The 16,978-nt window shown below is 34.0% G+C and overlaps 1 protein-coding gene across 2 annotated transcripts; it reads right to left on the bottom strand.

The window, feature by feature from the left end:
- Positions 1-384: 384 nt before the first annotated feature.
- Positions 385-13,346, bottom strand: LOC131146624 (uncharacterized). 2 transcript variants are annotated; one of them, XM_058096330.1, is made up of 17 exons: positions 13,124-13,346; positions 12,782-13,025; positions 10,429-10,550; positions 10,220-10,308; positions 10,101-10,136; positions 9,768-9,861; positions 7,499-7,541; positions 7,243-7,343; positions 5,070-5,134; positions 4,414-4,910; positions 4,229-4,316; positions 3,972-4,112; positions 3,129-3,697; positions 2,061-2,196; positions 1,912-1,980; positions 1,647-1,796; positions 385-993 (listed from the first exon to the last, which is right to left on the bottom strand). In XM_058096330.1, the coding sequence occupies exons 2-17, from the start codon at positions 12,997-12,999 to the stop codon at positions 880-882; spliced, it is 2,532 nt and encodes an 843-aa protein (XP_057952313.1). In that variant the 5' UTR covers positions 13,000-13,025; positions 13,124-13,346; the 3' UTR covers positions 385-879. The 2 variants fall into 2 exon arrangements, with proteins under 2 accessions (XP_057952313.1, XP_057952314.1); XM_058096331.1 differs by lacking the exons at positions 10,220-10,308; positions 10,429-10,550; positions 12,782-13,025; positions 13,124-13,346 and adding an exon at positions 9,944-9,980 and having other exon boundaries at positions 10,101-10,124.
- Positions 13,347-16,978: the final 3,632 nt, after the last annotated feature.

The raw sequence follows: 16,978 nt of genomic DNA, 5'->3' as shown, positions 1-16,978 counted from the left end.
TACATATACATGTCCATAGTTGTCATATATATACCCATATATACATATCCATACAAATGTATGTATGTATATATATATATATATATATATATATATATACTACCATAGTATATATATTTGTTATCTGAAAAAAAGTTCGAAAAATGCTTGTTTAAGTTTGTGGGTAGGGAATTTAATGGCCTTGCGTGCAGCATAGCGCAATTTGCATGCGCTTCAAAGAAGGATTTTTTGCTTATATCCTTTGTTTGGCTTACTCCTACCCCTAAAGACCCAGTTAACCCTGGCCAGTGGGCTAAGACTGCATTTCTAATGATAATGAACAGGCTGTTTCTTCATTTTTATATATATATGTAAAAGGAGGGGGAGGAGAAGAAGAAGAAGAAGAAGAATTAAATAGAGGACTATTCCATTGAGTTTACACATGTCCAATGTACAAACTGCCACTGTGCTAACTTGTATTTCGTGGGCTGCACAGTTCTAAACAATTGACTGAAGTTTTCCCCACTCCCAGTTTCTGAAATCCCATGTGCATTCCCTTGCACCTCACTTCCGCATTACATAATTTTTCAATATGCAGAGCGGCAATTGGGTTGCGTGGGAAGAGGAACTAATAAAAATACAAATCGACAACTCTTTCTCTTGCTCAAACAATAGTAATACAAGAGTAATGAACCAATTAAAGGGCACATCAACTCCAGTTCAAGCTCTAATGGATTTTCAGCATTTCTCTGTTGTAGGACTTGGTGCAACAGCTTTTGGTTCAACCCCTCACCATTGCATACCCAGAACTACTGGGTTCCATTGCCTTTCCTGAACTTCATCTTGCTTTCAACCATGACTCTTTCTGGTGAATAGTTTCAGATGTCAATTCTCAACAATCTAGAGGAAGTAAGTCAACTGTTGCTTCTTCCTTGAACCTCCTTCTCCATACAAATCGTTCCACTGCTTCAGCTCACCCATTATTGAGCCCTCGGAAGCAAAACTAGCAGCAACCTGCATTGCATGATATATTTTGAGTCTTCAGACATAAAAGTTTACATAGAATAATATAGGGAAGTCATGACTAATAACCCTGGTACACAAATCATCCGCCAAATCCCAATTCTGTCCCTCAGTTCCATATTATTTTTACCAAAAATTACTTCTACTATTTAATAAAATTATTAGTTTACCAAGGTAAAAATATATATATTTTTACCACTTGGAATAAGAATAGAAACAATTTAACTAGCTGCCAACTTTCATGTAAGAAACACTGCAGTAATGAAGTGTGAAAACAGTCTGGAGCATCTCAATAATTTAGTTTGGGGATTGTGCATGATACAAATGAGTTCTTGGAGTTGGAAGATCAGCCCAATGATATTTTTTTTTTAAAAAGCAACACCCAGTGCACAAGACTTCTACACCATATCAAGGGTCAAATACAGGCCAAATGTCCATTTACAATGCTTCTATTAAAATCTAAAATGAAGCTCTGGTGTCTATATTTTCCTATTTAAAAATTCCAATGACTGTTCATAGAGACAGTTCCACACATATTTGCTGTGGGAAACTAACAGCAATCGGATACAGTTTGTCCAATAACTGAGTTTTCAAGAAAAAAGAGCTTTCCAGAGCTTTTACAAAAACAAGATTCCGGACATTACCTGATTCTTAGCCTGCCTCATGTCTTCCATGTTCAAGGGCCTCAGAGTAATCACTCTTTCCTCTTCACTTTCTTCTTTCTTATCTGCTCCACTTTCTGAGCTCTGTTCCTCTTCACTTGTCCGTCCCTCCTCAGCTTTCTGCTTCCTTTCCTGTTCAATGTCATTGAGATTTAGCAGAAAAAAATATTAAGGACTGCAACCAAAAACATTTGGGAGAGGAAGAATATGACATGAAAATACAGGAATTTGATATTATGATAATGACCTTGTCTTTCAGTCTCTCTTGTTGTATTAACTCCCTTACGGGCCGATAAGCAGCTGTCACACACAGATTCTGTTTTGAGCAGTAAATGCTGAGATTCAATCACCACTTATTATAAATCAATTAATCAAACTGTTATAAAAAATACAGACCTTAAGATCGCTTCCACTATAGCCTTCCGTCAAAGTTGCAAGCTCTTTGTAGTCCAAATCTTCAACTTTCTCCTTTGCCAAGAGTGTTCTCAAGATCATTTCCCTGCTCTCCACTGATGGCAGACCGACCATGACTCTGCCCACCACAGAAAGCATTGGAGTTTATAGAAATAATGCTCAATGAAACAATATCATCCCTGCATGTTCTTCATGTTTCTAGGGAAGTACTTAAAAAATGAGTATTATAATAGTTAATGATCATTGTTAGATGTTAAGAGTGGGCACCTTTATTCAGAACTTCTATGAAATTTGTTTGACTGATAAGGTAATAAAAAGCAAATTATGTACTGCAGAATATTAATATGGTGGAAGCACTGACATCAACATATTAGCCACTAATGTTGTCAATTTCAACCCCTGAGAGATTTTAAGAGGCAAAAACTAGTCTTCAAAAATTCCTTGCAAAAGGGTCCAAAGATAGACCTAATTTTGACAGAATTATTGAGATTGATGAAGAGGAGATTCCTGAAGGTGAACATCCTTCAAGCCTCAAAACATAACATAAAAATGAAGAAGGGTGTTAATTCAAAGGAGATCAATTAAAAGTTTTTATGACGTTATATGCAAGGGATATGTATAAGAAGGAAAGAGAAACCAAGAGAATGACAAATACAACCAGCCGAGCAATTGTCAAATCAATTCCCATGAAAGCTTAAGCATGTTAGGTGAGGCCTTGAGATGGTTTCAATACATGCCTAATATGCCCCACATGCAAAATTCCTTGTGCCATAATATTTTAATTTTTAATTAAAATAATGGGAACGTGAGGATGAGGTTTGAACTCTAAGCTTTTGGCCAAAAAGGTTCTGATACCATCCCAAAAAACAATTGGCCAAAAAGCTTAAGCTTGTTAAGTGAGACCCCATGAATGGCTTTAATATATGCCTACATATATAATCTCATGTTTTCAGTAAAACATGGCTTCAAACAGTTTAAGCCTTGCAGTAAGAAATGAACTGAAGAGATGATTATGTTGATGCTGCCTTTAAAATGAATATGCAATTATACCTGCGCTCAAACCGTCTAATAATGGCTTCATCTAGGTCAAAAGGCCGGTTGGTTGCTGCAAGCACAAGAATTCTTTCACCAGGTTTTGTCAAAAGCCCGTCCCAATGTGTCATGAACTCATTCTTAATCTTTCTCATAGCTTCATGCTCCCCTAATCTAGTCCGCTGCCCAAGCATACTATCAACCTCGTCTACAAAAATGATAGTTGGGGAGACCTTTGCTGCAAGAGAGAATAGAGCTCGAACATTCTTCTCATCTTCCCCAAACCATTTTGAAGTGATGGTAGACATTGATACATTGATGAAGCTTGCTCCAGCCTCATTAGCAATGGCCTTTGCCAGCATTGTCTTCCCAGTACCAGGAGGCCCAAAAAGCAATATACCTCTGCATGGTTTTAGAAGCCCACCATTAAAGAGGTCTGGTCTTCGGAGAGGAAGCATGACTAGCTCCTGAAGTGACTCTTTAATTTCATCCAAGGCACCAATATCTGCAAAAGTTACTCCAATCTCATCTGCTGGGATAACCTCAGGCCTTATGCGCTTCTCAAATTCATTGTCAGGAGGAACATCCTGTAGGGGAAGATTAACACACGATTAGAGTAACGGATTTTGAGAAAAAATGGAAACCAGCATCATTTTGGTAGATTTTTGTATGGTTCTTTTCATTTTCAGTTGATCTTTTTAAAAGACAGGCCTTTTTTTAAAGATTTTCATAGCATTTAATTGCATTAAGCTGGGATTTTTGGGCTGCTTGATATGATTTGCATGCTTTATCTGGGTTACATCTTCACCTTATTTCATGCAGCTTCTCTTTTCAATTATCTTTTGTAGGATTTTGACTTACCGGTGTTTTTGCTGGGGTTGGAGCTTCACCATCTTTCTTTACTGTAGGAGCTGATCTTTCTGCCTCACTTTTATTTTCAGGTGCCTGGATGTCACCTTTTGAATCAGGCTTTACACCAGCGCACCCTTCCCCATCAGCATCCTAAAATTGATGAAAAATCAGAATAAAATCAGAATATGTTGGGGATGTCAAGTGTTATGACCAGTTACACTATTCTTGAATTGTTGAAAAGAAGGATGCTGAGATGTTGGAGAAACCTTGGATGATTCAGCATTTGTCTCGAGTTTTATTGAGTCTTTTCCACCACTTTTGCCCTCCTGGAATATACTCAAACCCTGGGACAAACTGTTGAAGGGCCAGAACATTGCATTAATTACATATTTACATGGATCTCTGTCTGGAGCAAAAACAAAAAAAAAATTGATGGAACACTGATGTCTACCTCTTGGATGATATTACAAGCTTTCCATTTCGGTATTCTGGATCTTTGTTATTCATCAAATGAAATGATATTGCTGAGACAACAATTTCTTCAATGTAACTACTGAGAACCAGCGTGTCAGCTTGGCAGATAGAACCCAGATCATCACAGTCCAGATCATTTGCTGCCAGTACTTCAGCAATGTGATTTTTGTTGTCCTGGAACTGGACCAATTTCATGTCTTCCTCCAGTTTGGCTTTCCATTTGACAAGATTAGTCTCATCTTCAGGTGGCTTGACCTCAACGTTGTAAGGGAATAACAATGAGAGTTTCTCATCCACTTCATCACAATTTTTTGCCGGGTCCAAGAGCCGCGAACCGAGTATCAATATCGGTCCTGAAAGTTTCTTCAACATTTTGTGAAATAAGTTGTATAATCTTTGTGATTGAATAAGCAGCTTCTCCACATCCCTAAGGTACAAAATTATAGAACTTTTTTCTGATGTTGAAACCAAAACCTGTAAGTAGAGCAACAATTCGGCCTCAGTACTCAGTAGCTTTCTTAAAAACAAGCAACATAATCAGCTAATATTTAAATCACATATAAGAAGGAAAACAGTGCATGATTCTAATAGAAACTCAAGTTTTAAAAAAGCAACAACTGCATATAACAGTACCTTGTAAAGTGACTGTAAAAAAAGTTTCTCATCAAAACACCAGCTGCTTGTGCGTTTGAGAGGAGCTAAAAATGCAAAAAAAAGAACATTCAGGTAAGAATAAGAATAAGATTTCAGTATTTTCCTATGCATTATGATGGTAAACTAGTTTACAACTGTATGTACACTTCACCTAGAACAACTGTTCAGATACTGAAAAAGAGATGATGTTCAACACTGTATAAAAAAACAGACAAAACAAGCTTTCAAGGAACAAGGAGCATCAATAAAAGAAACTAGATGGAGTGCATAAGTTTCCCACATGACATTTAGAAGCCAAAAATGAGATCTAATTGCTCCACCCTGGATAGTAATTTACAGTCAATAAGAAATTCTCACAGGGAATTAGAGCTGCTAGTGACTACTATCGCACCTCAATAGAAGCAGCGGAAATTATATTAACCATTTTCAGGGAAGTTATTTTCCGGGGCAAGTGATTTGAGAAATTGTGATTGAAGGGTTATGAAAAGGATATTTAAAGTTAAAAACTAGTGTGCATATTTAGCACTTTCCAATATCAAAACCGGGATAATACGAACCAAGATAAAGTTTCCCCAACCCAATTTTAAATTACTGAATGTAGGAATGGAGGGATAGACTCACAATAATTAGGACTGAGGTAGAAAAAGAAGATTTTATAGCACTCCAACTTTTTGAAGATATTGCCTGAGATCAAGCAAAATGGAAGAAAAGGATTCATATAGATGACTCCATCAGGGCTTATTGTTCTTAGGAAACTTACACATCAATAAGAGAGCCCATAAACTTACACTTGATACCATGCTCACAAATTGCAAACCATTCCAGACAAACTTTTTTGAGAATCAACTCATAGAAAGCAAAAGGATTTAAAATTAAGGATCAGACAATCAGAAAATTAATGGTTATGATCATCAAGCTTCATCTATTGGAACCAAGGTCTTAAATTTCGATTTCAACTCAAATTTTGAAGCTCCAAAAGTACGGAAATTTCGACAGAAATTTCGATTTCGATTTCGATTTGAAAAAATAACGGAAACTAGTAGTAAAGCATGGAATTCTTTGTGAAACTTTAGAAATGGTTAACAAACATAAAAATATAAGTTTTTAAGACTAATATATTACAAATTAAATACATCTATGTTTTGTATGAGGTGGAAAAGTTGTAAAATAGTATGTGTATCAAACATGTTTGTAAGATAATGTACATTAAACATATTCCGTTAATACAAATGAAATTCATAAATCATTTAAATATTATTTATTATACAAATATTGATAATCTAGACATGAATGGTTAAATAAAATATTACTATAAGTTTATTTTGTCATATAATTTCAAAAGCACTTGTGATAACCTTTTGTTTCAATAAAATAAAAAAATAAATTAAAAGAGAAATTTCAGTTCACTCTTGAGGTTTTGATCAATTTTTCTAAAATTTCGAGGTTTCGATAAATTTCGGATGATTCGTTGAGATTTTGACGGAAATTATGCAAGACGGAAATCGACTGCCATTTCAATTTCGAAGGTGACGGAAATCGGAAATTTCGACAGTTTCGTGGAAATTTAAGACCATGATTGGAACAATAACTGAAATGACAAGTCAGATCTTAAACCATCTTATTTATTAATTTATTTTAAAACTAGAATAAATAATGCATGCTCCAGATAAATTAAGAGTCCATATGTTCAAAATATTGAATTCAACACAACAATATGTCCCACAATGTTGTAATAGAATGACAATGGAAGCTTCTTTCAGCCTCAGTAATTCTCTGAAAGAACTGCTTCAGATGAAGCTAAAATCCAATTCTATCATGCAGCTTCCAGTAAAATTGTTGTATGCATGCATGAAGAATTGATATAAGTGTCTTCTAACAGTTGTGACTTATGAATATTACTTAATTTCAAACAAAATCCCTTATGGTGACTCAAGCATTCATTAAAATACAAGCAGGAAAATATTGCAAGTAATCAGTGTTAGTGATAATTTCAAACAACATTCCTTATGGTGATTCAAGCATTCATTAAAATACAAGCAGGAAAATATTGCAAGTAATCAGTGTTAGTAACAACAGAAATTCTGAAAGAAGCCAGAATTTTTGTTTTTTTGGGTAGATAGATTTTATTTAGAATAAATTCTGAAGCAAGAACCTGAAATTGTAGGAGGAAATTGGGAAGTGATGCCACTCATATCAACTGAAGCAGAGGCATTTCTATGTAGTGTTGAAAGATCATTAACACCTTCCATGCCCCTGTAAACGTGTGAACATGCACAGGTAACACATAAATGGCTGAACCTTCATCTAGCTATTCAACATAAAATAGTAAAAACTGATCTAGTAAACAAACTCTTAAAAGCCATCTTCTTTTGTTCAGCAGAATTAAGGATATTGATTGTCTACCATACCTTGGTTTAATATCCAACCTGCTGGTTTGCCTATGTAACGTTCCTGTAATGAAATTATTAATCAGTCCATGACAATGAAAAATGTAAAGAAGAAGGAATCAAAGAACTTAAAGATATAATAGAACTTATCAAAAAATCAGGATATCCTGATTTGACTATACAACACAAAAATGTGCACACACGAAAACATGCACGCACCCATACAAACATTTATGCATATGCTTGTATGCGCAAAAGAAAATCAACTTTTTATATTTGAGAATGAAATAAGACTAAACAACTATGAAAGAGATGCAGTTCAAACTCTGTCTATCATCTAATTGAACAGTACATTATGCAATCATACACGTGTCAAGCTACCTAAAAAACATTACCTTGCCTACAAAAGTTTATAATTCAAGATTCACATATACACACATGCATGCACACACGGACACGAGCAAAGCAATCATTCCTGAAAACTAGAAATTGAAAGACTATTTCCATTAACTATAACTGCCACATCAGAGCTGTGATCTGAAATATCCGAGACTCTTTTTCTTCTTTTCCCATTACAAAGGTAAAAATTTTGGGTTTAGGTAGACTATGATGTCCTCTTGAACATTTTAATTGCACTGTTGATATCACATGATTCATGAATAGCATTAGTTTTACGCTGGTTATCAGCTACTTAAAACAACTCTACTCCTTTATCCATCCTCTCTCTTTATTTTTATTTGCATGAATGTGTGCATATATATATATATAAAGTCACTGTTAGATTACCACTTTACCTAAGCTTAAGCTGTCAGGATGTGGGCCAACAATGTATATCAAGCTTTAACACTCCCCCGCACGTGCAGACCGACAGCACATGGAGAGATAAACACACAATGAATAGCACCCATGATAGGGAACACAATAATTTTTTAAAAATACCACACAGCAAACACAGGCAACAAGACTAGAACTCAAGACCCATTGTAACCAGCTCTAATACCATGTTAGATTACCATTTTACCTAAAAGCTTAAGTTGTAGGTTGTGGGCCAACAATGTATATCAAGCTTTAACAATCACATATCATTCTCAAATTTACTCTTAGATATTTTAGAATGACATATTTCTCCAAGTGCGGAGACAAGGCTGCATGTATCATACCCTCCCCATATCCCAATATGGCATGGAAGCCTTATGCACTGAGTGTTGCATTTGAATTTCCTTTTTTATTTGATTCTTCGGGGGGGAAAAAAAAAGAAAAACTGTTCTTTTATGGAAAGTTGCTAAATTTGGCACAGAATGATATAGTCAGCATAACTGCTGAAATTTGCACATATTCACTATTTTAAATTGTCTTGAAATCCATAACGAATCAATGTAAATATTTTTCACATCCCTAGGCATTTCAATTTAAGGCTTTTATGTAAGTCACAGGTTCCCCTGCGGAATGAAGAGAGGCGTAATAAAGCTAAAAGAGAAGAATGTTTGTATGGCATGTCAATTGGACAAATTTAGTGATACTTGGATTAGCGACGGAAGTCACTCTCATCTTCATTGTGGAAGAGAATAATATAGAAAAGTGTGAATCTATGCCTGTCCATTAAGTCCATGAAGAGTTGAAAAAAACTAGTTAAGCCAATAAGAGAAGAAAGAAGGTTTAAAAGGTTTTATATCAGAGTTCCAGCATGCAACATGCTTGGTCCATCACAATTGGTTGAGGACCTTTGCTTTCTGCAGTTCTGGAGAAGATTTTATACCATTACATTACGTTGGCTTGATGCCCAAATTGTGTTCATTAATGTTGCTAGCTTCTAGTTTTGCCCAAAAGATACATTGGTGGCCCTGTTCTTCCAATAAAAAGGGCATTAACCCCATTTTAGAGCCCGGAGCTACAACCTGGATTTAGATGTAGACTATCATGTTTTGTCCAAATCCAAGTCTGAGGCCTGAAATCCATGCTCCCAAACCCAAGCTAAAGGTTTTCTGACTTGTAAGAGTCTATAGGCAGGCTGACGTTTACAATATACGAACCCCCCCCCCCCCCGAGGCAGGGGAAGTACTTGCAGTTACCTCAAGGTATAAAAAAACAGTAAATATAACCAGCATTAATATCAGCCTTTTGTCCGAGATTCATAAAAACAAGAACAACAAAGAAATTAGCACACAATCATTAAAATACCCTTCTAACAATGTCACAGGATGAAGTGAAAAAGCAGTCAGCTAACCATAAAAAGTTTTTACAGAATCTCTCTCATTAACCTAATATTTTACGTGTGAAAAACTACATGTACCTCTAGTTTCCTCCCTTGAAGAAAGAACTGAGAAGGAACCAAACAAACTGGACATTCGCCCCAGTGTCACCTCTGACATGGACCGCTTGAAAGACTACAGGAAAAAGCTTCTGGATCAGAAGAGACTTCTAGAAAAAGAATAAAATTAAATTTACACAACTAAGGCACACTATTACATTGAAATACATGTTTAAACTTCATCTGCTCTTGATTCTACTACATAAGAATGCAAGCATTAGTGGATCATAATTCAAAAGATACATTTTCATGTTCAGGGAAAAAAAATTAAATATGCCAAATTTATGACAAAATCAAAAAAGAAAAAAGGCTTACAGATTCTTTTCTGGCACATCCATACTTGCTCTGCATCTGAGGGAAGTAAACATGACATAAGTTAGCATGACTGAAATGAAAAGCTTGAACTTATAGACAAGTAACTGCTGAACAGTTACCTTTAAAGAGAAGTCTGTCACGTCCAATAACAACAACTTTGCTTCAAAGAAATGTGCTAATCCCTTGGCAAGCATTTGCTGGTAAAGTTCTTGAGAAGATAACAAATAATGGAACAGGATTAGGTCATAAAAGTAATAACAAGCACTAAATCGCAATGCAATTGCAGGTAAAATAGCCTACGAGCACTAATACATTCCATATAGCATACCAGCTGGCCCTGAGAGCAAAATAGCCCTGCTAGCAGGAGAAAGGTTCCGGGTGTACTTGGAAAAATCAGTGTGCTTTAAATGAACATATGCAGAACTTGTTAATAGAACACGTGTCTGCTCACTGCAATATCCATAAACAACCATGGACATCAGAATAAAGACAAAAAGGTACTGGCATACATTAAAAAACTCTGATATACAGTAATACATAAATCGTGAAGATGTGCTGTAGGAATGAAAGCTACAAGTAACACATCATTATCAAAATATATGTACAACTGTGCAAATTTAGTATTGCATAATTTATTCATACCAAAAATTCAACAATCCATGTAAATGGAAAGTTAAGCACTAGGAATAAAAACTATTGCCAAAAGCTCTAATGAATATAATAACTCAAAGGTAATAAACTTAAGTCTGGTTAACAAAATGTCTATTTCTAGGAATCGAATGAAATAAGATGCGGATGTAATATAAAGTGCACAGGAAAAATCACTCATGCAAAAGCTGATGTCATCTGCTTTACAAGCTGTCAAATTCTTATATTATGGCTGTTCTATTCCTTAAAATAGACATTTTATGAACCAAACGTAACCTAATATTTTATTTTTTTTTAAATAGAGACCAAGGAATCTGTGCAGTGAGTTACATGTAACTCCTCAAACAGCAATTGATGCATTCAAATTCGCCAGGAAAAAAATGCATGATGGCAAAAAAACATGAAAGTTGGAGAAATGATGTGGGCAACTTCTCATTCTTCCACCACACAGTATTACAGCACAATCTTGCTCCAATTGGATTCTTGAGCCCTTGCAATCACGAACTCTTGTTCCCCATCACACCGTATATTTAGAAAGGACTACTAATACAACAATAACAACAGCAACCAAACCTTACGTCCCACTCAATGGGGTTTGCTTTAGAAAGACCTAAAACAATTTTATATATACATACACACACACAACAACAACAACAAGACCAAGCCTTAAGCCTCACTATATGGTTGTTGTTGTGTGTATATATATTCTTCCAATGAACTCCCACCTATAGAACTTTTATATTGAGATAGCATCCTCTGTTTTTCTGATACATTCAACTAGGAGTGACAACAATCTATGGTATTGTGCGGTAAAGTTTGCCTTCATCATAAACAGCAATATCATAATCAGCACCAGGGTTTATAAGCTAGTTCAAGAAAACCCAAGACCAACTTTGTCAACCTGCTCATGAAAATTCAGATATTCACATATATGTTAAATTTGAATTGGGGTTTATACCACAATGCATGATTTTAAGCAACATAGTGTGTGATTCATGTGCAAGGTGAAGCCCATCTTGGAAAAGTAGACAGAAAACAATGCTCTCAGCAGGTAGTTTTCTGGCTTCCCTAAGTATCAGATAGCTATATGATCACTTTCAAGGAGCTATAAATATGCAACATAAATTTCAGAGTTGACTTTTTGATTGCTCTACATGCAAGCGGCATCATGCCATAAGGCATTCAATAATAAATTTTGTCTTGAGAAACAACCACAGACACAGGGATACTACATATTCCAAATTCCAATAAATATTAAGGCTCTATGTGGAATTCAGAAAACATTAAAGAAAGGAAAAGAAAATATGAAGAAATTCGCATTTTCATGTTTGGCTATAAAGAAAGTAAAAAAGAAAATAAAAAATACATCAAATCTAAGAACAAAATTTAAATTTTACTCATTATTAATATCTGATATTTTCATATTTTCAATCATATTAAAATAAACTTTCATTTACAATAGTATTTAACATCAAAGGAAAACATAAGGGAAAATGAGTTTCCTCCTTTTCCTTCCTTTCCTTTTCTTGAGTAAAATCCTTGATCCCAACGGACCTAAGACTTATAAGTTAGGGCTCAATACCCACACTCAAACCATCAAAATCATCGCTTGATTTTAGAAAAAATCGTTCCGCCAAATAGAAATAAAAAATAGTACCTCAAAGTTCCTAGTTAAAGGAGGAAATCAAATTACATGAATCAAATAATAAACAAAACACAAAAATATCCGAAAAAATGGGGAAACCCTACTTATCAAAGCCCAAATAGCATAGCATAGCATAGCACTCAAAAACAATATGAATAGAAAAAAAAATCATCAAATTAGCAATTTTATAAATGAAAAGCATGGGCAGGAAATATCTCTACCAAACCAGAGCATTCCCTTGGTGACTGAAGTTTGCAAAACATCAAATTCAACCATCATAAACAAAGACTAACAATTTTAACAATTTCAAGTAAAGACAGAACGAATGAAAAATTACGCAATAGACAAACCATTCACCATGAAACAAAAAACCCACTTCCCATCTCACCTGAGGTAATAAGGGAAATCATCGAATGTGACATCGCTGTTCTTCCCCTCAACCACTTGGCGCATTAGCTCCTGCTCAATCTGCTCGCCGGTCAAGCCCTCCGGCGAAGAATTCAGGCCAGCCCATTTGCTCACAGCCTCTCCGGAAGCCAGTCCAAGCCCCACACCAACCCCAAGCCCCACGCCCAGCGCAGACAACAGAACGTGCTTCTGCTCCATCCCCGCTCACACCTTGATTAATTTCTCTGCGCAGCAGAAAAACACCTACCCTTAAAAAAAAAATTGGAAAAAAATACACAATCTTTCTTTTCTGTGAATCCCAAAAAGTGGGTATCTCACATACCCAGAAGCAGCTGCGAAGAAGATGAACAAGAATGAAATTATTCAACGAAGAATCAAACTTCAGAGGATTTGAATCACATGAACAAGAAACCCAGAAGAAGAAGAAGAAGAACCGAAGGATCGAACTTCAAAGGATTTGGAGAACTTTTTTTCAATTGGGCATTAAAATGTATGAATCAAAGTTGGTTGGTGCTTTAGGACAGGTATGACTAGCAAACAGCAATGCGGTGTCTGCCTCATGAGACTATTTATAGAGAATGGGGACGTGAGAATTCGGAGACAGAATCGTTGCCAGAAAAAGGAAAGAAATTACTGCGGTAACATTTTGACTTTAACGGTAAAATTTGGTTGGCATTATTCCTATTTTTGACTTGGACCTGCATTTCTTCAACTCCTTTGGGATGGGAAATATAATTGGGTATTTCATGTCATAAGCACAAGACCAATACGTCCTGAATGAACTAGAAAAATAATATGTCAGTGAAGCTTATGAAATTTTAAAATTATTATAAATAAAATAATTTTGTGAGGTGATCCTAAAAATTACAGGATTAAAGTAGAGTCAATGAGTAAATTTATTATTTCGTGACAGATTACAATGCATCCAATCTATAAGTCCATTATATATTTCTATTTGACATATATTATAGTTGACATAGATTAATTCTTATAATAGATAAGTGCACAGTCAATTCAACTTAGTCGATTAAGCTAAAAAATGATTGGAACTTTAAATGAATCTATGTTTATGTTAGATTAAAGAAGCAATAGGCTCACTAAGACCCAAATTGACCATATGGCTTTAACTGATTTAGGCTAACTGGGTCTATAGTTACACAACCTAATTTTTTTATTTGAATTTTAATAATTTATTTTTAATTTCTATGTACAGATGGATTCGTTATTTTCAATTAAAAATTAAGATTTTATTCATCTTAAATGTGTTCATTGTATTTTCACGCGTGCTTCCTAAACATAATATTTTCGCAAGTGATCTATGGTTGACCTATTTTGCTTCAAGCTTCTCAAATTGATTTTTTTGTCTGTCATATCTAAGTTAGATGAGGTTTATTTTAATATTTGAAGTATGAATGTAAATTTAAAATTTGTACTGGATTCAATTACAATAAATTTAAATTGAACTATTATTGACCTATCAATCTAACCATTGGCACTGTTATCTATAAAATGCCAATTGTTAAGTTGAATTTAATATACACACACATACATATATGCGTGTAAGAAGGTTTTGTCATTATAAGATGTTGATTTTTAAGAGTGGTTTGACTCAAAATCTTTTTTTTTTTTTAAGTGAGGCTCATTTTGCAATTTAAAAATTAAATAAAAGAAGTGATTTAAATTTATAATGAGCTACATAGTAGAACATGTACTATATATACACAGCGATCAAAGAAGTAGCCTTTAACTTTAACTTTTTAATTGTTGTAACACTAAATAAACTAGGCTTTAAAATTTAAAGATGTGCTAGTCAACTATATTGAAAAAATTCAACACACACAACTTTAAGTCACGTGTTTTTCCTTACTTTGGCTTCAAAATAATATGGCTCGACTCGGGTCATTCTTATTGTGTGCAGAAATACTAAATTTGGCATGTATGTGTTTTTCTTATTGTGTGCAGAAATACTAAATTTGGCATGTATGTGTTTTTTTTATCGATTCCATCACCTGTACTATTATATAATATTATTTGTTCTAATGCGTGTTGTGTGTTGAGTGGGCCTCGAAACATCATCTTCTCCTCCACGTTGTTTAATTATTAATTTTAAATTAGATCGATTTGAGATTTTCTTTTTATTGGAAACGAGTTTCATTTCTCTTTCGTCCATCATCATTCCATCTCTTTCCCTCTCTCCTTCCTACATTGATTGTCGATTGCTCAAAGGTTCAATATTTTTTTATCATGATTCAATCAAGCATTCATTTGATCTTTTGTTGCAAAAATTTCTTTAATATTTGTAATTATGAGTGATATTTGAAGAATTTGAGTCTAAAAGTTATTTCAATTTTTACTTTTTTTGTTAAAAATTCTACTAGTGAGTTGTGTCACATTGGAAAATTTGAATAAATGATGATGTCTATCTGCATGACACGGCTCAAGACCCAAGTCAAGTTGATATTCACACATATATGTTAAACCCATGGACTTCTCTCATGTTAACAATTTTTGTAAGAAAATTTACACACATAAAAATAATCTTATATTAATAAAGTTTTTTGAACAAATTATAATTCATTTATTTAATCGCTTATCTACATTGATGTTTGTTATATGCAGTAGGGATTTTTAAATTTTAAAATTTGATTTTGTGAATTTGTAAAAAAAAATCAATATAAATATATAATTTTTATTTAATGTACATAAATTTTAATCTAAAGTCCGAATATATAATAAGTTAATTAATTTCCTTCCACAAGCATAATTTTTGGAAATTGTTAATTTTTATTTTCCCAAAGTTTACCCGAACTGGTCGGGTCAAGTAAAGATAGCGAGCGACGGCGGGGAAACAGGGAAGAAACTTCGACGTCCCTTCCACGCTGTCATCCTCATTACCTACGTTGGGCCGTAGGATCGATCCTACGTTTAGTTTCCGTCGTGAGAAGAAATCAATGTCTGAATGATTATATGTATCCAACGGTCGGTGATTGTTTTTCATGAAAGTAAAGAATTTATTTTGTTTGTCGACAGACGTGGACGCCAATTGGCGCAGTGTAAAGTGAAAAGCAGCTACTATTTTACATGTGAAACTGTCACAAAAAATTTTCCCTATAGCTACTTTCTTTGTGTTATTTTTTTATATATTAATTAATTAATTTTTTTTTTTGATAACTCAAGTACTCCAGATATCATCATGTCATTTTGGATACTATGGTGCGACATGAAACTCGAGAGATAAAAATCATCCGCCTATTGACACACCTTCGATAATTCACTAAAATAAACTCTTAATGAGAAATTGAACACATGACATTGGAATTACCAAAGTCATAAGCCGCTCTTACCATTTGAACCAATTCAGTTAGGCTTTTATATTTTAATTTTCATCCATGTAAAAGCCGATTATTGGAAAATATTAGGAGAAAAAAATAGAAAATAAGAAGGATTTCATATTTTTATATTTGATTTTTAAAGAAAGTGAATATATATATATATATATAGTAAATCAATGAATATTTAATTTTACACATCCTTAACATTTGACTTTTCTTAATTTTTAATTATATTAGAATAATTTTTATTTTAAATAGTTTTTAATATAAAGACAAATTATAGTGAAAAATTATTTTTTTACTTACTTTTCATTTTTTTTTCTTTCAAACAAAATCCTTGAACCAAACTGGATAAGTTTTGAAAAGAAAGAAAAATGTTTGGTGTCACGAATTAACTCACAAGCTTTAAGTAGCAGCACCAAAGAAAAGAACATGGACAATAGAATCTATCTATCCACCGTTCTTTTAATGTTGTTACATAAATATGTAACAATCACGTACCCATTACACTTAATTAACATTGCACAAAAGCTATTAAGTACACTAAGTGTACCAATACCCAATATGATGATCAATACGATGAAGCTAATGTAAACATGTTTAAATTATTTAATGTGTTATTGATTGTGTGTGTGTGTGTGTTTTTTTTTTTTTTTTTTTTTTTCAACTTGGTTCTTTTTTATATTACTTAAAAAGCAATTTTTTCATTTTTTTTATAATACGAGGACTCTAATTATCATCGCGCGACTTTGGATACTAAGGTGCAACACCAAATTCGGGAGTGAAAGCCGCCTATTCATTGACGTATACCTAATAATTTATCAGGATAAACTATCAAGGAAAAA

The sequence above is a fragment of the Malania oleifera genome, chromosome 13, assembly GCF_029873635.1.
Source record: "Malania oleifera isolate guangnan ecotype guangnan chromosome 13, ASM2987363v1, whole genome shotgun sequence".
Taxonomy (NCBI): domain Eukaryota; kingdom Viridiplantae; phylum Streptophyta; class Magnoliopsida; order Santalales; family Ximeniaceae; genus Malania; species Malania oleifera.
This window is presented reverse-complemented; position numbering and strand designations above follow the sequence as displayed.

Coding starts and splice junctions, on each gene's coding strand:
- LOC131146624 (XM_058096330.1), bottom strand. CDS start 12,999: ATGGAGCAGAAGCACGTTCTGTTGTCTGCGCTGGGCGTGGGGCTTGGG. Junction 1,981..2,060: donor ATAGTGGAAGCGATCTTAAG/GTCTGTATTTTT, acceptor TGCTCAAAACAG/AATCTGTGTGTGACAGCTGC. Junction 994..1,646: donor TGAGGCAGGCTAAGAATCAG/GTAATGTCCGGA, acceptor CATGCAATGCAG/GTTGCTGCTAGTTTTGCTTC.